This window comes from Gopherus flavomarginatus, chromosome 1, assembly GCF_025201925.1.
Source record: "Gopherus flavomarginatus isolate rGopFla2 chromosome 1, rGopFla2.mat.asm, whole genome shotgun sequence".
In the NCBI taxonomy this organism is placed as follows: Eukaryota; Metazoa; Chordata; order Testudines; family Testudinidae; genus Gopherus; species Gopherus flavomarginatus.
In genome coordinates, this window is record NC_066617.1 from 154563916 (window position 1) to 154586338 (window position 22423).

The following is a 22423-nucleotide window of genomic DNA, read 5'->3' on the forward strand; positions in this document are numbered from 1 at the left end:
GAACAGATGCACTCTTCTGTCAGCATAGTTGTGTTTATGCTGGTGATTTTGGTGGCTTTGAGCCTGGGGTTAGAGTTGTCCCTCAGGAAGAACTCTCCAGAATTGTCTGCCTCCAGTCTGCACTTGTAACAGACTGCAAGTCTCACTTTGTGGCAGAGCTTTCAGGGGATTTAAAAAATGTTTTAAACTAAACATCTCAAGTTTCCTCATTGGCTTTGAGGTTTTTGTCTCAAAACTGCCTGTGACAGACGGCAATTTCCTGCAGGGTCCTGAATAAACTTTATTGACTTAAATTACACTTTATTCAATTAGGTTAATACCTCTGGGGTCCATTGTATTCAAAATACAATTGTTTGTGTTATTGTAGGATTGTATGCAACTTTTCTAGGGACATGACTAATGTAAATGTTAGGAACCTCAGAGGACTGTTTGGGACAATATGTGTGAAGTGGGTTTCCTAGGAGGCTTTTTGAAGCTATCCCTGAGGAGAAGAACCCATTATGTACTGATTATCTGCTCCTGGAAACTCCAGATCAGAGATCCCTGAACTGTATAAAGGTAGACTAAACTATTCATAAGTATGCTAGTTCTGAGCTGAGTCTGTTCTGGACTCTCCATCCTTAGATGTTCTTAAGGCCCGGCTTGACAGAGCCCTGTCAGGGATGATTTAGTTGGTGTTGGTCCTGCTTTGAGCAGGGGGTTGGTCTAGATGACCTCCTGAGGTCTCTTCCAACCCTAATATTCTATGATTCTATGGACATGTTGACCACAAAAGGGGGTTGCTTTTGTGTTTGAAAGACTCGCCTTGAAGAGCACATGTTGGAAGCAATGGGGGTGATCTCTGGTAAGTTTATTAGTATGCGTATAGGCTTTTATTATTTTAATGTTTTCTCTGTAATGGTTTTTACCTTAAGAATAAAATAGACTTGCATAGGAAGTGCTGGGTGGTAATTTATAACTGTTGGCAATTGCACTGTGTACCATCTCTGAGGGGAGAAACAAACAGGCCTGTTTGGGCAGAAAATCTCTTGCTGGGAATAACAAAGAGAAGAGGGACTACTCTAATCAGAAGGGAGAGAGATATGAGTCTCAACTCATGAGAGGTGGCAGCCAGGGGACCCTGAGAATGGATGCCCTTGGTGAACCACTAGGGGGAAATACAGGTGTAGTTGCCCTCAAAAGAAAATAGGAGTGGGGGTGGAAACACCTTTCTTTCTGAGGACAGTTTGAAGGGCAGCACTTTCAGCTTCTCCCGCATCAGAAATGGCAGACAGTAGGTGATGGTGAAACCAGATCATAGGCTGTGTGTGGATGAGGTCCATGCTGAGACAGTTGAGCAGGCTGCATGGAAGCTCCCTCCTCTGAGACCAGACCAGAAGCCTGCTATGGCTTCTGTAGTCAGATTAGCTGAAGGAGTATTCCCACCAAACCTACAGAGGAGAATAAGATCACTCAGACTAAACATGGATGCAGTAGTTTGAATCCTCAGAGAGTTGCCTGCAGTAGTCAATAAGGAGCCCATTGTGAGCATCAGCAAAAAAAACCCTACATAAACTCTGTTTTAAACTAGATTTCTCAAGCAACATTTTTGGGACTGGTGCTTTACCTAACTCCAGTTTGCTGTACATTCAAAATTACCAAAGGCATATCTTAGGGGCCTGTGGCTCTGCCTGAAGAAACTGGAATATCGTTCTCAGTTTTTTTGTTGGTAAGCTCTTTGAGGAGAGCATCGAGACAAAGCAGACACTGAGGCTTTGGACAAGGGACTAAGTCTGTCTCTCCTTCTAGTGAGAGAGAATCTTCAGACTGTCTTATCTCACCAGATGTTCGAAGCCACTGCTCCTCCAGGTTCTTGCATAGAGATTACATGGTAGGAGGATGCCATTGCTGCCTTCCCTGGTAATAGGAAGAGCAAGAGTCTGATTCTCTGGAAAACCATCCAACCTCAAAAGCTTCTTTTGTTTGGGGTTTTCCAAATCTGAACAGATTTCCTCTCCCCTTCCCCCCATGAGGGGCACTTCAGGGTGGGCTCTCACCTGAAAGTAAACCACTTCAAGTACTTGAGATAACTAGCGAAGACTATTCAGTAGAACTAGCTCATTGTCCAAGGGACAAGCTTACCTTTTCCCCAAAGTAAGTTAAAGTAAACCAACACATCAACAAAACCATTCATACCATCACCGGATGGAGAGTGCAATAGTCCATCTCCTGGACATTGAAACAACAGAACCAGTTCCCTGCAGAGACAGATATTTTGGACAATGCACAAGAATCCAATATTACAGCAATAAGAATACGAAAATACACCTCCTGGCGATCTACTGAACTTCTAATCAGGGAGAGTCACCATAGATAACTTAGCTTCTGTTACAAGAAGCATTTTCCAAAATGTCCAGAAAGGAGGTACTCAGCTTCTACATGGATATTTACAAATTGCCATTTTGTCCCTCTCTTCAAGTGAAATGGATACATATCTACCCTTGTCTGGGCAACCTTCTCATGTTATGCTGTGTCCAGCAGCCATTGTGAAAAAACTTCAGAGACATGGCTTTGAGTGAATAAGTGGAAGGGCCAATTACAGCCCAGGTTAGGCATGTACTCCAGGTTGAGTATAAGCTTTCTCATGATAGGGACCATCAACTTCACGTCTCCATTTCCAGCAGATGATGCTTCAAAATAGCGGTGTGTATATCGCTGTTAAGAAAGTCAGAAACCTTCAGCACTATCTTATTTATGTCCTTGGCAAAAGCTCACAGTCGATTACCCAGGGTTCTATATCAAGAAGGAAAGACAATTTCAGCTGGCTCAGCAAGACACAAGGGAATGCACTCTACATCATCTAGCCTTTAGGTGCCTCCCAGACCAGGCTGGAAACCTATTGATATTTGCATTCAGGTCCAATTGGAAAACCAGAAGAGGTGTGGATATAAGATGTGAGGAAGACATGCAAAAGCAGAGGCTGTGATCCCCTATGTTTAACTGGAACCTCCTCTCAAACTCTCAACATGTAATGAAAAAACATAGTGCAACAGGGACATATCCTAAACCAATATTCAGTGTTGTCCAACCTATTATCAGGGAAGCTGAGAATAAGGAACCACAATCACTTACTTTAAGAAGATGATAAACACCTTCCTAGCATCTCTGAGGAAATTCACAAATAATGTGTATGTATCACTTGAGTTTAGATGATGTTACAGGGAATCCATATCAGGACAAAGGATATTCTAATGTTTTTACATGATGGTTTGAGCATGGGAAAGACAAGTTAGTGACTGCAGTCATACTGCATTATAAGAAGCCCATGAGAATCTCTCATAACTGTCATATAACAGAATTTTGAGGTTCGTCACACACATTGGTCCTCTGGCAATATGCAGATTCTTGATCTACATATCCTAATATTCACCTTTCAGCTTCACATTTGGCAGATCTCTTCCTCTTCTCACTGAAAGCATCATGCCCAGTTGACATAGAATCACAGAATGTCAGGGTTGGAAGGGACCTCAGGAGGTCATCCAGTCCAACCCCCTGCTCAGATCAGGAGCAATCCCCAACTAAATCATTCCAGTCAGGCCTTTGTCAAGCCTGACCTTAAAAACTCCTAAGAAAGGAGATTCCACCACCTCCCTAGGCAACCCATTGCAGTGCTTCACCACCCTCCTAGTGAAAACGTTTTTCCTAATATCCAGCTTAAACCTCCCCCACTGCAACTTGAGACCATTGCTCCTTGTTCTGTCATCTACCACTGAGAACAGTCTAGATCCATCCTTTTTGGAACCTCCTTTCAGGTAACTGAAAGCAGCTATCAAATCCCCCCTCATTGTTCTCGTCTGCAGACTAAATAATCCCAGTTCCCTCAGCCTCCTTTCATAAGTCATGTGCTCCAGCCCCCTAATCATTTTTGTTGCTCTCTGCTGGACTCTTTCCAATTTTTCCACATCGTTCTTGTAGTGTGGGGCCCAAAACTGGACACAGTACTCCAGATGAGGTCTCACCAATGCTGAATAGAGGGGAATGAGGCTGTTGTTCTGGAGAGATCTTCCTGAAGGACAGCCATAGGCCAGGCTCCAAGCAAAGATCTGGTCTGCCTGTGGTTGTCATGGAGACAGGAAATACCCCATTGTGAAGGCTGTCCTAAAATCAAAATTCAGAGATAAAACAGAATTGTCCCTTTTCCAGCTTGATTTAAACAGCCCTCACAACTTGTGGTGAGTTAAAATTATTCCCTTCTTGGGATTTGGTTTTATTCACAAAAGGAACTCAGTGAAACACAAAATCCATTACAAACCTCCTCCTCGTCACCCCCTAAGTTTACTTGCTCAAATGCTTCCTTCCACAGGGCTGCTCAGCTTACATGATGGGTCCAACCTAGAGCTACTCCAGCCTCACTTTATATCCAGATGTGATAATGAGCTAGCTGTACCATTAACAAAACTCACATAACTCTTTCCCAGCAGGAATACCTGCTTATAGAGATGGGGGTTTCAGGCAAACACTGCTGACCTGATTTTTAAAGAAAAGATTGTAAAAATGTTCTTATTCATTTTCTTTGTTCTTAATGGGATTTGACTCTTGGGCAAACTTTGCAAAAAATTCATCCTTGGGCAAAAAACAGGCCTAGAAATTTTTAGGCTAAAAAGAGAATTTTTCACAAAGTCAAGTAACTGAATACACTTTTGTTATGCTGGAGAACTTTTTTACCAGTGTACCAGGTTAAACGGCACTGGTACAAATTTACGTGTGATTTCACAGGTGACTAATATCTTAAGTATGAACAAGGCTTTAGAAACATATAGGCACCCCTTAAAGTTCTGCTAGCACTCTAGAAGTAATCCCTCTCTTAATGCAAACCATGATATTTTAGCAATCTTCTCTGCTGTTGCACACTGAGCAGAGAATTAAATGTTTCAGTAAACCCAACATCCAGCAGCTTTACCTCAACCATATTAATTAACAAACAAAAACTACATTTAGTGACAGTTAAGATGACATCAGAACACATCCCATCCATCCAAATTCTTTAAAGCATGGAAATACGAAGTTAAGAGGAAAGACTCCTGCTTTGGTGTCCACTTTCATGTTGCCTACAACACTGTCAGTAACACACTCCAAAGGCTTTCACTTCCCAGCTTGAAAAGATACCAGAAATCAATACCAACTTCATCAAACTAACACTCCATCAAAAAACCTTAGCATTGACTTCATCAGTGTTAAGGTAAATAACTTCCAAAATGCATGAAATGTGAGAGTCATATGCACATATATGTATAATTGATATAACAGCATATGAGGTCACAGTTAAGTCTTATGTTGGAGATGGGAAATGAATGCCTTTTGGAGTGTTCTGATGTGTTATCAACAATATTGTAGGCAATATGAAGATGGAAAGGAATGCAAGAATTTTTCCCCTTTTTATTTCCATACTTTTAAAGTTTTCAGTGGATGGGATGTGTCCAGATGCAACCTAATCTGTCACTAAGCATAGTTTGTTTGTTAATTTCTTAATTTTTATGCAGCTTTAGGTGTACCTCAGTGGATAGCTCCCCAGAGTCAGGGAGAAGGGGAGCTGCACCTGCCTGGGAATCAGAAGGAGAAACTGCGCTGCTGAAGCCAATCCTGACTGTCGACCCTTCTGAGGGGTATGAGAGGCTATAACATGCCTCGATTAAATGTTTCTATAAACTTTTATTCCCATTTAAAAATTACGGAAAGTAAGTATACCAAGAGCCAACCCTACATATATATCAGTGGTGACATAACCTGTCAGTCTGTCATCATGCACATCCTGAAACACACCATAGCTTCTCATTGGACTTCTGGAAACTGGATACAGCTAGGTGCGGCTGCAGCAGCAGAGTACCTGCATTCCACCAGCAGGTCTATGTACTCCGTTTCACCTTCCTCTAGGTACTCCATCCCTGCCACCATGAAAGCATACCTGTCAACCCTCCGTATGTGACATGTGTAAATGTGTCAAATGCCATCTTGTTCGACCTTGGGAATTGAACCAAAGACCACCAGAATTTAAAAGCATAATTTTTTAAGTTGTGCTAAAGAACAAGGCTATCAATCCAAGAGTAATAACATACTCATTTTCTGAATTGGGCATAGAGGGGCCCACCGCGGGAGCAACACAACATACAATTTGACCCGTGGGTTACACAAATGTGCAACAAATGACTGAAATGTGAAATTTGGGGATTCTTGCACCATAGTTTACAGGTAATCAATATAAAAAGATTCCAGGAATGTCACTCTGTGTCACACTGACGACTGTTATGCCTATAGAGTCAGTGTGAAGGATGGAAACAGCTACAAGAATGTTTGAGGGCTCTTTCTGTTCAGAATATCACCAGGTTGAATCATCACTGGGTTTTGTGCTCTATTACCATCCCAATTTTAGGTTCTTTGCCATTTTGGCTTCACAAACTATACTTTTGCAGTGTACAGATACAGTAAAGTATGTTGTATCTGTGCCATGCCAAGAGTCTGATTGTTGATATCAGAGATAATGCAACCAATCACTGCTCTTACTCTGTAGCTAATTTGCATGCAGCAATTTCATTGGTTGGATGAGGGAGACTGCACAGATGGAGTACTTAACCCAATTGCCACACCTATAATGGCCACCCACACAAATCAGCACATCTCCCATTGCAGCACCTCCCTCCCACTCTGAAACAAATCAGCACAACCACGCACACAACAAGCAGATACAATAATCCCAAACACATTTTAGCCTCCCAGGGCAGCATACCCCTTATTCACCACCCGCGCAATTCAATATAAATTTCTCAGCACAACCCTGCTGCCAGCACCAGACACAACTCAACACATCTCCCAGTGCAACACACACACACTTGCCAACCATTACTCATATTTACCATGTAATCACAGATGTGAGCGGCAAAGCCATGAGTCGTCAGTCGTCACAGTTAAGTACAAAACCTGTGTGAGGTCTTCTCACTGTGTGAATCACATGCAACCATAACAGGCCCCACATAGGCAAGTACCAGGATTTGAATCCCTTCACTTTCCATTCCCTAGCATAGACTCTTACTGCTTGAACTACATAAGTAGACAGCCAATGGAGCATTTGATATATACTTCCTTAGTGGTTTATACAACTTTTTATAGCCAGTGGTAGAATACTGATGATCAGGAATCCTGGATTGTATTCCTGGCTTCTGGACAGGAATGTGGTTTGAAATGTGGTAACTAAAACTTGTTCATCTGAAAGGTGGTAAAGTGCAGTGATCACATTTATCATGTTACAGTCCTGGGTTCTATTCCTGGCCACCTGTAGTGATCTTGCATATGTTTTTTAGTAATTTACTTTTAAAAATGGATTGGGGTCATAGGCTTAGTCAATAAGATGTCAAGACCAGGATGTGGGCAGTCTGACCTAGTGGTCAGAGCAGGAGTCAGGCTGGATCCTATATCAGGAGGTCAAAGTCTGAGACAGGCCAGAGGGCAAACCAAGATCAGGAGGCTGGCAAAGTCAGATTACTAGATCAGCAGCAATCAGTAGGAGCAGGTATTGCAAGGGAAGCAGTCTGAAGCAGGGAGAACCTTGTTATGCAAACAACTTTGTGTTTCCCTTCTGGGTTTATATTAGGGCTGTTGATTAATCGCAGTTAACTCACATGATTAACTCAAAAAAATTTAATCGCAGTTAATCACAGTTTTAATCACACTGATAAAAAATAGAATACCAATTGAAATATATTAAATACTTTGGATGTTTTTCTACATTTTCAAATATATTGGCTTCAATTACAACACAAAATGCAGAGTAGACAGTGCACACTTTATTACATATATTTGCACTGTAAAAATGGCAAACAAAAGAATGGTATTCTTCAGTTCACCTTGTGCAAGTACTGTAGTGCAATCTCTTTATCGTGAAAGTGCAGCTTGTAAATGTAGATTTTTTTTTGTTGCATAACTGCACTCAAAAACAAAACAAAGTAAAATTTTAGAGCCTATAAGTCCACTCAGTCCTAATTCTTGTTCAGCTAGTCGCTCAGACAAACAAGTTTGTTTACGTTTATGGGAGATATTGCTGCCTGCTTCTTATTTACAATGTCACCTGAAAGTGAGAACAGGCATTCGCATGGCACTTTTGTTGCCAGCATTGCCAGGTATTTATGTGCCAGATATGCTAAACATTCGTATGTCCCTTAATGCCTTGGCCACAGTTCCAGAGGACATGCTTCCATGCTGATGATACGCGTTAAAAAAAATAATGCATTAAATAAATTTGTGCCTGAACTCCTTAGGGGAGAATTATGTCTCCCATTCTGTTTTACCTGCATTCTGCCATATATTTCATGTTCTAGCTGTCTTGGATGATGACCCAGCACGTTGTTCGTTTTAAGAACACTTTCAGTGCAGATTTGACAAAACGCAAAGAAGGTACCAATGTGAGATGCCTAAAGATAGGTTACGTCACTCGACCCAAGGTTTAAGAATCTGAAGTGCCTTCCAAAATCTGAGAGGGATGAGTGTAGAGCATGCTTTCAGAAGTCTTAAAAAAGCAGCACCCTGATGTGGAAACTACAGAACCCGAACCACCAAAAAAGAAAATCAACTTTCTGCTGGTGTCATCTGACTCGGATGAAGAAAATGAATATATGTCAGTCCACACGGCTTTGGATGGTTATCGAGCAGAATCCATGATCAGCATGGACGCATGTCCTCTCGAATAGTGATTGAAGCATGAAGGGACATATGAATCTTTAGTGCATCTGGCACATAAATATCTTGCAGTGCCAGCTACAACAATGCCATGCAAACCCCTGTTCTTACTTTCAAGTGATATTGTAAATAAGTGGGCAGCATTATCTCCTGCAAATGTAAACAAAGTTGTTTGTTTAAGTGGTTGACTGAGCAAGAAGTTGGACTGAGTGGACTTGTAGGCTCTAAAGTTTTACATAGTTTTATTTTTGAATGCAGTTTTTTTTTGTACAAAATTCTACATTTGTAAGTTCAACTTTCATGGTAGAGATTCCATTACACTACATGTATGAGGTGAATTGAAAAATACTGTTTTGTTTTTTACTGTGGAAATATTTGTAATAAAAAATAAATATAAAGTGAGCACTCTACACTTTGTATTCTGTGTTGTAATTGAAATCAATATATTTTAAAATGTAGAAAATATCCAGAACTATTTAAATAAATGGTATTCTATTATTGTTTAACAGTGTGATTATTTTTTTTAATCGCTTGACAGCCCTAGTTTATATAGAAGTTGTGAACCAATGAGGACCCCCAGTACTCTGCCAATTGGATTCAGGGACTGGGATCCTCTATTCTGACAACAGTTAGCAGGTCCCTGGATGACAGGTTGGAGCTTATTAGCACCAAAGAGTCCCGTCAACCAGAATTTAAGGCCTGCAGTTCCTGACATCACCCCCTCCCCATGGGCACTCTCATGGCGATGTGGGACCAGGCTTTTTGGGTTGCTTCCTATGGGATGTTTGTACAGGCACTGGGGCTTGTACATTTTCTGCAGGTTCCCGGTTATGCTCCTCAGGACCATACACCTCCAAGTCAACAAGGTACAAGAGCCTGCCACATTTATGTTGAGAGTCCAGGATTTTGTGAGCCACACATTCCTCATGGCCCTGTACCAGTACCATGGAAAAGGGGCCAGGTCCTATGAGGGAAAGAGTCAGGTTACCAGGAGATCAGAGCACGAGAAAGGCCAGAGAGCAAACCAGAGTCAGGTGTCAGGAAGAAGGCAGGGTCAGGTTACCAGGACATCAGCAGCAAATAGTAGGAGCAAGTATCACAGAAGTAGCAGTCTGAAATAGGGAGACCACTTTGTGTTCCTGTGCTGGGTTTATATAGAAGCTGTGAACCAATAAGGACCCCAACATTTTGCCAATTGGATTCCAGGGCCGGGGTCCTCTGTCAGCGTTTATCTCCTATTCTGATGAAAATTTGCAGGTCACTGGGTGGCAGGTTGGAGCTTGCTGCCAAAAAGGGTTGACCAGGGTTCAGTTTCTTACATAAGGGTAATAAAGTGTCTGTACAGATAAATAGCAGTTAGAAGAGCTGAGATATGAACTCCTGTTATCCTCTTTCCCAACGCAAGAAAAGCTAAGCTTCTGTTTTGTTCAGTCTCTCTTGTTTCTCAACAGTGGCAGAGGATTTGCACCATGGCAGATATGTTGTCATATATGATGGGTTTGGCTTTATGCACATTTTCCATTTTTTGTAAAAGTTTATTAAATGCTCTATAGATGCATGTTCTTCATGTGCTGTTTTCAACCATATCAATTATATATAGGTGGCAACAATGTGGAGAAAGATTAAATGAGACAATCCATTGAAAAATTGCCAGAAGGGGTGATTTTTGAACTCTTATTATTCTGCCAATTCATTTTTATCAAATCACCATGAAAAATTCAAATCATACTCCATTTACATTTTGATTTAATTTTTGCTGTATCAATGACCTTCTTACAAAATCAAGGCTTAAAACTCTTGTTAAACTTACATCTGTAATGCAACTTTAACTTTGAATCATATAAGAGAGACTAGGTGGGTGAGGTAATATCTTTTATTATAATATAATATCTTTTATATTCCCTCACCCACCTTTTGTCTCTTATATCCTGGGATCAACACAGCTACAATACGGCATTTGAATCATATAGGAAAACACCACCAATGTGGTTGACTTAACATATCCTCTCTACATACATGCACATCATACAGCATTTGAAAGCTGCTTATGTCTACGTTGAGATGAGGTATGGCATAGAGCCGTTACCATATAAACAATGACATCGTGAGCATATTAAAATGACTGCTTTGAAATGTATTTGTATTTATTTCTGTAAGTTTAATGTCTGTGTATTATTTCAAGACCTAAAATTGGGTTTCTGTCATCTCAAAGCATCACAATAATATAAAGAGTAAAACAAAATCTAATAATTTTATACAGATATGTACATAATGTAGTAAGCACTGGTGACATTGCTAGTCAACATCATTATAATCAACTTGTTCATCAATATGATCTTTGTTGAGAGTGTGTGGGCTACCACCGTCTTCATTGCCTTGGCATGTATACAGCTCTGTGCAGGGAAGATAGTTTGAACTACAGACACAGTTGATTATGTAGTGACCTCTTCCTGGTACAGGAACAAATAAGGTCTTGTTGAAGCTCAGATTCCAGTGGGCCCTTCAAGAATGCCAGAAGTAGTTCATCCACATTTTTCCATTAATATTATAATGGTGATCCAATATCTAGTTAATTTATGTGCAAAGACAACCAAATCTTTGTTTACCAAGATGTTCTTTTGACATGCTCTTCAGAACTGTCCTTACATGGTGGGAGTTTGTCCAATGACTTGTCCTTTTTGATGGCTAGATAGCAGTGCTACATGACCACCTCAACCAACTTCCATGCTGCAGAAATTGCAGCTTTTATGTCACTCTCTCTCTCTCAACTGGGCAAGAGGGCAGAAGCAGTAAGCTCCCTTTGTTTTGACAATATTAAACAGATTTTTTTCCAGTACTAAATAGGCATTATACAGAATCACATCCTGTTAATACGTGGTTTACAAAAAAATGTGAAGAGACCTCTTTTTAGGGGAGAGGTATAGCTCAGTGGTTTGAGCATTGGCCTGCTAAACCCAGGGTTGTGAGCTCAGTCCTTGAGGGGGCCTCGTAGGGATCTGGGGCAAAAAACAGTACTTGGTCCTGCTAATGAAGGCAGGGGGCTGGACTTGATGACCTTTCAAGGTCCTTTCCAGTTCTAGGAGATAGGTATATCTCCAATTATTATTTATTTAACTTCAGGGCAGCCCCTTAATCTGGGAATCAGCTACTTGGAAAAACAACTTAACCCCTGTATAGACAGTGCTAGGTCAATGGGAGAATTCTCCCATTAACCTAGCTACCACCCCTTGGGGAGGTGGAGTACCTCTGCTGATGGGAAGGCTTTTCCTGTCACTATAGGTAGCATCTTCACTGAAGCACTATCATGACTCAACTGTAGCAGTGCAATTGCACCACTGCAGCATTTTAAGTGTAGACAAGCCTAAGTCTTTAAACTTATGGTTAACAGGGAAGGGTCTTTAAGAAGAAAAGTTCTTTGAAAAGGTGGTGGTTTCTGAGTTTGGGAAAGAAGTTAATTCATAAATATAAATCATCTTAAAATGGCATTTTATATTAGTAAGTAGTTACAGCAAGGTTATTTGATTCTATATTTCTACATGTAACTGTTGTGACAAAATGGCCAATGTTGGTATGGTGGGTCTCATGCTTTTATTGGCAGGGGGGCTAGGACACCATCCCTTGCCCCTGCTCTTGGGGGAGCCGAGGGCCAAGCTAGTGGCCCGGGAAGGTGGTAGAGGAGGGAAGTGGGGAAGGGGTCTGGGTTTGCTCCTCACTCTGAGCCCCAGCCCCTCTCAATCCCTGCAAGTTTCTTACCCTCTTCTCCCTTGGGTAGGGTTACCCTCGGTCCTTAACGCTGGGAGAGGGAGTCTCCCTGTCCTCCCTTCCTTCCTCTCTGATCTTTCAATTCTTAGCAACACACTTCTAAACTCCAGTACTCTCTCCTTCCTTGCACCACCTTGTCTGCCTGAAGCAGGGGGGTTTTATTAGGTTCCTGACAGGGCCTTCATTAGCTACAGGTGCTCCAATTAACCTGTAGTTACCTTCCTTAGTCTACAGGGAACCAGGCCTTAATTAGCCTAGGGCTTATATATCTCCCCTTGACCACTCTCCCACAGGCCGAGTCCTTGGGGAGCAGGGTCCTCCCTTAGTCGTGCAGGCGAGCTGTGCTTGCCTTGCTTCTGAAGGAGAGGAACCTCCGCAACCTTCGGAACTGGCATCCCATCTCACTCCTCAGCATGGACTATAAGGTCGTAGCGAAGGCCATCTCGCTGCGGCTGGGGTCAGTGATGGCAGATGTGGTCCACCCCGATCAGACCTACACCGTTCCGGGCCGTATCATCTTTGACAATCTGTATTTGGTCTGGGATCTCTTGGAGTTCAGGTGTGAGGATGGTCTGTCGTTCGCCCTCCTGTCCCTGGATCAGGAGAAGAAGTTCAACAGGGTGGACCATGGTGTCTCCTGGGCATGCTGCGAGTGTTCGGTTTCAGGTCCCAGTTTGTAGGTTTTTTCCAGGTGCTGTATGCCTCCGCGGAGTGTCTGGTCAGGCTCAACTGGACCCTGACTGAGCCAGTCAGTTTTGGGCACAAGGTGAATCGCGTGTCTGCTGTCAGGCCAGCTGTATGCTCTGCGATCGAGCCTTTCCTCTGTCTCCTCCATCGGAGGTTGACGGGGCTGGTACTCCATGAGCCAGAGTTGCGGCTAGTCCTGTTGGTATATGCCGATGACGTGCTTGTGGTCCAAGACCCAGGCGACCTGGGTCTGGTGGAGACCTGCCAGGCCATCTACCCAGCAGCCTCCTCCGTCAGAGTCAACTGGGTCAAGACCTCTGGCCTGGTGGTCGGGGACAGGTGGTAGGTGAGCTCCCTTCCACCTGTGCTTCAAGCCATCCAGTGGAGCGGGGGTCCGCTGCTCTATCTTGGCATTTACCTTTCTGCCACATATCCTTCTCCGCTGGAGAACTGGCTGGGGTTGGAGCGCAGGGTGTCTGAGCGGCTGCCGAGGTGGATGGGACAACTCTGGTGCCTCTTCCTGCAGGGGAGGGCACTGTTGCTCAACCAGCTGTTCCTGTCCATACTCTGGCACCAGCTCAACAGCCTGGTTCCAGCTTCAGGTTTCCTGGCTGATATCCAGAAGCTGGTTCTGGAGTTCTTTTGTCCAGGACTGCACTGGGTCTCTGTGGGGGTTCTCCATCTCCCCCTGAGGAGGCAAGACAGGGACTGACATGCTTGCGCATGCAGATCCATGTCTTCCGCCTCCTGGCCCTGCAGAGACTCCTCTATGGTGCAGATAGTCCGGCTTGGAGCATGTTGGTGCACATCTTCCTCCACTGCCTCCCAACAGCTCTGATATGACCGGCAGCTCCTTTATCTCCATGGGAAAGGTCTTCCACGAGATCTCACTGGGTTGCCAGTCTAATACCAGGACTTCCTCCAGGTCTGGAAGCTGGTTTTGGCGATCAGGTCCATGGCAGCTACTGAGAGGGTGGATCTCCTCGCAGAGCCCCTGCTACACAATCCCCAACTTAGCGTGCAGGTATCAGCTTTCCCCTCGGTGCACCAGAGGTTTGTCCTGGCAGAAGTCACCAAAGTCGGAGACCTCTTGGACTAAGACCAGGGAGACTGGGTGGATCCCCTGACACTCACTCAGTGCAGGGGGCTCTCCTGAAATATGCCCTGTGGAGTACAAAGGGTGGTGAGGGCAGCCTTTCTGCCCACTCCTCAGGTTTACCTCGACCAGATCCTGCGGGAGGCTTCTCCCTGCCCACTCTACACTCCACAGCCTCTGGACCTTTTCATCAGGCCCCTGGCCCATGAGACCCCCAGCCCCAACAGTCCCACCTGTTCACTGCGAGCCAGCTGCACGATTTGCAGCCAGTTCGCTTCCGCACCGTGCCAAGGAAACATCTGTACATGCTCGTGATACACATCCTTCATTTCCTCTCCCTCGTGTCGCACCCCGATATGAAGTGGCGGGATCTATTGCCACTTGTTGAGGGTGAGGAACCCCAGTGGGCCAACCTATATTCTACCCTAGTCCCAAGGCCCATGGGGATATTAGTTGGTGGCTCCTCCACGGAGCCGTGAACACAGGCATATACTTGACGTGGTTCACCCCCATCCCTGATGCCTGCCCCTTTTGCAGAGTTCCTCAGGATGGCGTCTGCCAGCTCCCTTGACACCTTTGAGGAGCAGTGAGTGCTGTCTGGGGTTCTCTGTTCGGTGTCCCCTTCAGGTACCCTTTTTTGACCCTTCACACTTGCCCCGTTACATTCCCCTCCAGGGTAATTTATTTCAATTCCTGAAACTTGTGGATCTTCCCCTAAGGCTTGGGAAGGGTCCTTCAACAATGGGCGGACTTGCACCCGTCCACTTCCTGGAACCCAGTAGGACCACTCTCCCACTGCTTCCTGGCACTGCTGTATCAGGCTATTCACTTAGCAGTGATATCAGGGAACTGTCATATAAAATGCTTGCATTTAAACACAGAATATTTACAAATAACTTAAAACCTTGTTCTATTTTAAATATTTTGGAGAATAAAGAGAAGTTTTCACTTTTAAATGGAATCATGAGTTAAGTAATAACTTCTATTAAACATTTCCCAAGTATAATTTTTCCCCTTAAAGTCTTCATTCTTTTAATGATTAAGTGTTTAAAAAAAGTTAATTTTAATAAGAATTTCTAGGAATATTTGTTAGTGAGATGTGTTTTTAAACAAAACTAAGGTTTTTCTCTTTGCAGAGAGGAGGGAAGGGGATGGAGAATTTAGAAAGCAATAGAGGCCTTTAGCTTATGTTTTATGGCTTTGGTAATACACCTGGCACACCACTTCTTTTTGGGGCACCTTAAATAAAAATAAAAAAATCTTTGGCTTATTTTCATATGCAGATCTCATTCTAAAACACAAATAGTTTAGGATGTTTTCAAACAAGGAAAAAAGTGTCCTGGTTTTTAAGACCTCTTTTTTTTTTTTTTAAACAGTAGATTGCTCCTATATGTATACCTTATTATTTGTAGTAATTACTTTTATAGTTTGCAGTTAGACTCCTATCAAATATTCTGTGCAAGGTACAAATTACAGTTATTTAAATGTATGTTTTTTAATATAATATATATGTTAGAAGCAAAACTGAAGTTGTAAAATTGCATTCCAATGTCTGTGTAAATGGAATTGGAGGTCACAAATACAGATTTTTTTTTCTAGAGAGTTTTCATCTTTGATACTTTCAAAGCCTTAGGTATATGCTTGCTATTCAAGATATGTCTGGGTAGGTCTGCACTTCAAACCTGTTGTAATTCTCAGCTCAAGGAGACATACTCGCAGTAGCGCTGATTGGTTTAGTGCACTAAAAATAAAATGTAGCCATGGAGATGCTCTGAGTACAATCCTGTGGTCTCCAACAGGATTGAAGTGTAGACATACCCTCAATGACAGAAAACAAAGGATTCCTAAAATTTTCTTTCTTTAGTTTATACCCTTTTACATCGCAGAAGCAACCAAATAAAAATGTGGGCATATGAGCTGACATAGTTTAAGCATAATTTCAATGAACATAATTGAAAATATCATAAAATTCAGTTAAGGCAAGTTTATAATGTTACTAACCGCTTTTGCATCAGTATTGATGCAAAACATTTTGAAGAATGTTGCTATTCACTTCACGAAAAGAGCAATGGTATTATGGGCAGAGAGATCTTAACAGTGAAATCTGCAGGACCACTGTATGGTCTTCCATCCCCATTCTCTCCTTCACAAATGCAGGGATTGGTAGGAGGGTGTTACGGAATGTGGTTCCCTAGTAACTCTTACATTCTTTTTCTATTTCTGCATGGTTAAATTTAATCCTTCCTCCATCCCAGTGGATGATTTTACTGCTTTCTGCTATCCACTATGAAGGCTGTCTGATGTGGCGAGGATGGAGAATGAAAAATATCAGTCTTTCTTTGTGAATTTTCTTTCTAGAATCTTTTGTCAGGCTCCCTTGTATGACTGCATTATGTCCAGAGTTTTTCTGATTTTTGCTCATGTGCTAAGTAATTTTGAAAGGGAAGTGTGTGTTCCTAGAGAAAATATTTAAATTTCTTGTCAAAGCCATACTGCAAATGGTTTCACTTGAATAGGACTTTATAACACGTATGTGGTTAGCTTTCAACGAAGGGAAATACTATCATTCTAGAGAGTTCTTCCTGAGGGACACTCCTAAGCCCATGCTCAGAGCCAAAGATCTGGTCTGCCTCCACCTGTTGTAGAGATGGGGAACATCCCCACTGGGAAGACTCTGACATGAAAGATTCCAGACAGAAAAGTCAGAGCTAAGGCTGAGTTTTTCCATCCCTCAGCACTGGATTTGGGTGTGCTTGTTTTAAAAAAAAAAAATAAAAAAAATAAAAAAAAATTGAGTAGAATTCCAGATTTAGTTCATAGGGTTAGGTGGAAGTAGTCTCTGAATATGTGTATGGAATGAAGCAAGGGCTCCTGCCTCAATGATTTGTCATGCTGTGTTGGATTCCTAGAAAATTCCATGCAAAACATGTGGTGCCCTAGTAATCCTTAAGTTCTTTTTCTATTTCTGCGTGGTTAAACTTAATCCTTCCTCCGTCCCAATGGATGATTTTGTTGTATTTCTATTTGTAGTTGACACACTTAACTTATGTCATTTCCTTTTGCAGACCGTCATAGATGCCCACATTTTCCCAGCCCTCATAAATATTTTGCAAACAGCTGAATTTCGGACAAGGAAAGAAGCTGCTTGGGCAATAACAAATGCAACATCTGGAGGCTCTGCTGAACAGATCAAGTAAGTAGCACTGAAAATTGCTCTGAATGTTTAAATGGATGTAATGTTTATGTGAAAAGTACCATACGAAGAACCCTGGAGCTGGAAAGCCTCTTTCTTGAGAACAGACAGTTGAAGTGCCCAATTTCCCTATGCTGTCTCTTTCCAATGTATCTCACTCCTCTGGAGTGGTCAGAGACCACTTCCAGAGGTGAATTCAGTTATGAATTGTCCATTCAATCCTTGGCCTTGACTGAGAGTGCCCACGAGAGAACCAATTGTGAGGCTGGTGCTTGTAACAGAAATCTCTCTCCTTTCACCTTCACCTTCCAGCTCATTTTACAGAGTCCATCACAATCCAAATGTAACAACTTCCAATAAAGAACTGGAGAAGAATGGTTCAAAGGCCAATTTCCTACCCCTGAGCCAGCCAATCCCTGGTACATTGCTCTTCTTGGTTTATGTACATGAACAAACCCTGCTCAAATGCAGTCTCACAGTTTCTACCTTTTTAAAGCTGAGCTGGTGGAGGCCCACATAGATGATACTTTACCCAAGTGAGTTAGTGTCTTACCAAGTTATTTTGGTTCTCAGTCCTCTACACTAAACACTGGACAGTATGGCCTCATAAATTACACAGGTTACCTCGATCCGAATGATTGACCATGTTTGTGTATGGTGTTTTTCAGATACTTAGTAGAACTGGGATGTATCAAACCGCTCTGTGACCTCCTTACAGTAATGGACTCAAAGATTGTGCAGGTGGCACTGAATGGGCTGGAGAACATCCTGAGGCTCGGAGAGCAGGAAGCCAAGCGCAGTGGCACTGGCATTAATCCCTACTGTGCTCTTATTGAAGAAGCATATGGTAAGAGCATAATCTCTGTAGAGGATAGGTGTTATGGCAGTAATCATGAGCGCTGTGCTTTTGAGTACTTCATTATCTCACTCATCATAACCCCCTGAAAAAGAACTTTTCCATCAGTGTGCTCCATCTCCTGGTTTAGCTCTGCCCACATACAGTGTGGAGGAAGTTGTGACATAGCCATGGTACAATCTATAATAATGAGCAGTTTCACGCCTGCCCTCTTACCTTGGTTGCCCTTTACACTGCTTTGCTGCTGTAGCTTCCAGTCTGGACTGATCACAAACAGCGTGTAAGTCACTCCCAGCTATGTCTGTGTGTGAGCTTCAGTACAGCCAGCCCCACCTTGGCTCTTACCAGTCTTGGGTATAGTACAGGGACCTCAACTCACTCCCAATCTTAGATCCTCCCCAGAAATATATGTTCTGTACTGCCCCGCCCACTCCTAGACAATACAAGTGTGTTAAATCCATTACTTCAAGATAATAATATGCCAGTTCATTGTGCCACATAGTTCATCAGACACTTCAATTTAAACATATTGGATTAGATAAAACAGAAAAATAAGTTTATTAACTACAGAGAGAGAGAGAGATTTGAAGTGAATACAAGTAATGAGACATAAGTCAGAAATGGTTACAAGAAAAATAAAGGTAAAACAAAACTAGTGCCTAACTTAACAAATTGTTAAATTCAAAACAAAGTTTTTCTCACCACATGCTCTCTTAGCAGTCTTACAGGCCAAACTTCATAGATCAGGACCCCTTCTTCTGTTTAATGGCTGCTTCCTTTTGTCCCTTCTCATGTGGTGAATTGATGGATAGAAAGAGAGAAGGGAGTCCCTTGGGGCATTTATTCCTCCTGCTTATAGTGTCAGTCCCCCTCTTGGAAAACATTTTCAGCTGAGATTCAGAAGACTGTGTCTATGTGTAAGGATATTCCCTGCAAGTTTTCCCATCTGTTTGAACTCCCTTCCTGCTTGATGACTCTGTTTACTGCTTAAATTCAAATTAAGCAGAACACACATTCTCTTGTTTGAGACAGACTTGTTCGCCAACCTTAGTTTGGAATATGTGTTAATAACATTGTACGGGGAAATTTTATAACTTCATATACACTGTTGCCACATGTTTTATCAGGACAGTATTGACCAGCAAATTATGAGTTTTCAGATGGTAAAGACCCGTCTTATACAAAGATTATTACAATAGTGTGTAGGGTGTGGACACGGATACATTCTGTCATAGCGGTATATGCATATTTACTTTTTACTCATTTGTGCCAATTATGGGTACGTCTATACAGCATACTAAGTTAGGTCTCAGACTTAGATTCAAAGTTAAGCCCTCCTTCCGTCCACGCAGAAATTAGTTTGGCTTGAGCCAGTAACCCCTCTTGACTCAGTCCAGTGGACACTGCTGGGGAGGAGGGGAGAAGGGGAAGGGGGTCAAAGCCCGAATCCTACTGTGGTGTGGTTCAGAGCCCAAGCATTTTGCATTGTGGATGCAGCTCAAGTCTGGGTCGCCAGACTTGTCTCTGGAGAGTCTGCCAACACTATCCATGAATCACCTGGAGCTTTACTTCCCAACCCTTCAATTCCAAACTCACTTCCCAGGAACCGGAAGCAACTTCCTGGTTTAAAAACAGCTTCATTTCCATGTGGACTGCTCACCTGGAAACAGCAAACACAGTGAGAACTCATGTGTATTTGCTGGGGCCAGCAGCAAGATGAAGTCCTGCATCAAGTGCAAGGCTAGCTGGCCAGAGGAATGCCGACGGATTCTAGTTAACCTCTGACATGAGGCAAGCAGACATTTGACTTCGGTAAGAGCATGAAAAATAACCTTGTATATAAAACAATATTCAAGCGATTGGCAGCATTGGAGATCGACTGGACGGCAGATCAATGCAGAGGGTGGATCAAGAGGCTGAGAGAGACTACCAGAAAGTCAAGAATGCTGATGACAATTCTGGGTATTCCCCTGTCTTCCTGTCCCTTTTACAAGGAATTTGGCCATGTATTGGGAACTGCACTGAGCCCCAGTGGTGCATGATGCTGCTGAGTGACAATGGCAACCTTGTAACCCCCATGTTACAGGGACCACCTGAGGAGAGCAAGCTGCCAGATAAAGAGCAAGAAGTCGCACTGGAGCCGAGACCCGTAACCGAAGAAGCCATGGTGCTGGAGCAGCTACAGCACATTGTGTGTGTGTCCATACTCAGAGGACCTTTTCAGGGACAGCCCTGTGGAGCAGTACCCTGCAGACCTGGCATGAGAACAAGCACCAGAGCCTGGTAAGTTTCTGCTGCCATGTTTGTTTTTATTAGTATATGATAGGGAAGGATTTCCAGCTTATGAGCCTATTAAATTATTAATGCAAGCCAGGATTTCTGTGCATTTCATTCAGGATGGGACCCATGCCATTCCACTTAGGGTCCACCACCCACTGCCACATTGGATTCAAAATGAATGCAGCAAAAGGAGGAAAAATTACACAACCAGTTATGAAATTTTTACTAGTTATTCGCTGATTGGTGTATGTATATGGGTTGGTGCGCCACAATTCACAGTCTCACATACCCTCCCGTGCAGTACAGTGCATTCTATAAATCATCCGTGAACAAACTTTTCCCAGATGCCTGTGAATTGATTCCCAAAAAACTGGGCTGTTACGAGTCCAAACAAAACTGTGGTGTGTGTGTTTTGTCCATTGTGGGCTTTAATGCATGAGTCTAAACTACAGCAGAGCATGTAAGTCTTAGGATTCCCAATGAATGGCAGTGAGTCGGGTGTTTGCATGGATACAAGGTGTAACAAGGAGGCTGTACTGCATCTTCATGCAAATTCAGTATCTTGTTTTTTAATCACAAATTTTCACCATTTCTGGCTGGTGATGAAAGTAGACTTCTCACAGAAGAGGAACCCCAGACAGTCTGTTACGTTCCAGGATAGGGCATACTTATTAGGTCCCGCTCTATAAGTCCTGAGGACCCCACTCCATTCTGCAATGTGGTATTTAGTCACTAGATGCTGAAATAGTTTCTTAGCACTGATGGCTATCAGTGACCTCCAGAGCTGGCCCTGCCTGACAGGATTGAACAATCATTGCTTGTAACTAGATCACTCATAAGTCATCTCCCCTCCTGCCCCGCCCCAAACTTCCCTTCATAGACTCTACCCTCCCCCCAAAAAGGGGGATATAGAAGTAATTAGAACTGAATTTTATATGTGTGTCTTAACATGATGTCTTCGGTTTTCATTGCTATTCCAAAGGATTTCTGAAGTGGACAGTGTTTTGTGTAAATAGAGTAGAATACAGCCCATTGATTTAAAAGTATGCATCTTTTGACGAATGAAAGTAGTAGTTCCTTTAATAAACTGCTTAATGTATTTTTTTTTTACCATGCTCAGAAAATAATGTTCTGTCTTTCTCTTTTCAATGCCATAGGCACCAGGAGCCTGGGTCTGCAGACCACCTATAGCAGGGGAAGAGAAAGAGCCGAAGATGAGCGGATAGGAGACTTGCTCAATAAAAAAGAATCAGCGGATCCAGGTCCAGGAGATCAAGCTCGACTACCAAAAAGATAAAGATGCTTCCAGGGTGGAAAGATAGAGAGAGAGAGAGGCTGCCCAGTGCAAGGAGAGAATGGCAGACAGATTTATGGAGCATGATGGCCGGTTGAGAAAGGAATAAAGAGTGCAGCAGAAGCAGATGTTCAATTACTTACTGCAGCTGATGGCTACCAGACTGCAGGCTCCACTACCAACCAGTGTCTTCTGCTCCAGACCCACAGCCTGAGTCCCCTTACCACTATCGATCCTTGCAGAGCACCCATCCTTTAGAGTTAGACAATTCAGGAGGGGACTGGAGCATGTCACAGGCAAACATTGGCACACTGAACAGACAGATGCACCTTGTGCACTCATCCTCTCCTGTTCAGGTGCATTTTGCACATCCAAAATGTTCCAGAAAGTCCAAGATGGACCTTTTGAGTGGGTTTTTTAGGGTCAAAGTTAAGTTATACTATTGTGCTGCACACCATAATGGCAGCTGGTCTGCATTACTGATTGTTGCAACATTTAAATACCTGTGTGAAATAAAATGTTGGATTTGCACATAAAACGACCAGAACAAAT

At 42.9% G+C, this 22423-nt stretch overlaps 2 protein-coding genes across 11 annotated transcripts in view; one reads left to right on the forward strand and one right to left on the reverse strand.

The window, feature by feature from the left end:
- Nucleotides 1–22423, forward strand: part of KPNA1 (karyopherin subunit alpha 1) — a 127702-nt gene that overhangs the window by 95285 nt on the left and 9994 nt on the right. For 4 of the 10 annotated variants that reach the window (XM_050921251.1, XM_050921262.1, XM_050921281.1 and 1 more), the window contains 4 exons: nucleotides 17314–17441; nucleotides 18110–18288; nucleotides 20292–20580; nucleotides 21735–21865. In XM_050921251.1, coding sequence (XP_050777208.1) covers nucleotides 17314–17441; nucleotides 18110–18288; nucleotides 20292–20580; nucleotides 21735–21768 — 630 coding nt within the window. In that variant the 3' untranslated portion in view covers nucleotides 21769–21865. The other 6 variants (XM_050921298.1, XM_050921288.1, XM_050921315.1 and 3 more) reach the window with 4 other exon arrangements.
- Nucleotides 1–22423, reverse strand: part of FAM162A (family with sequence similarity 162 member A) — a 115885-nt gene that overhangs the window by 45820 nt on the left and 47642 nt on the right. The window lies entirely within an intron of this gene.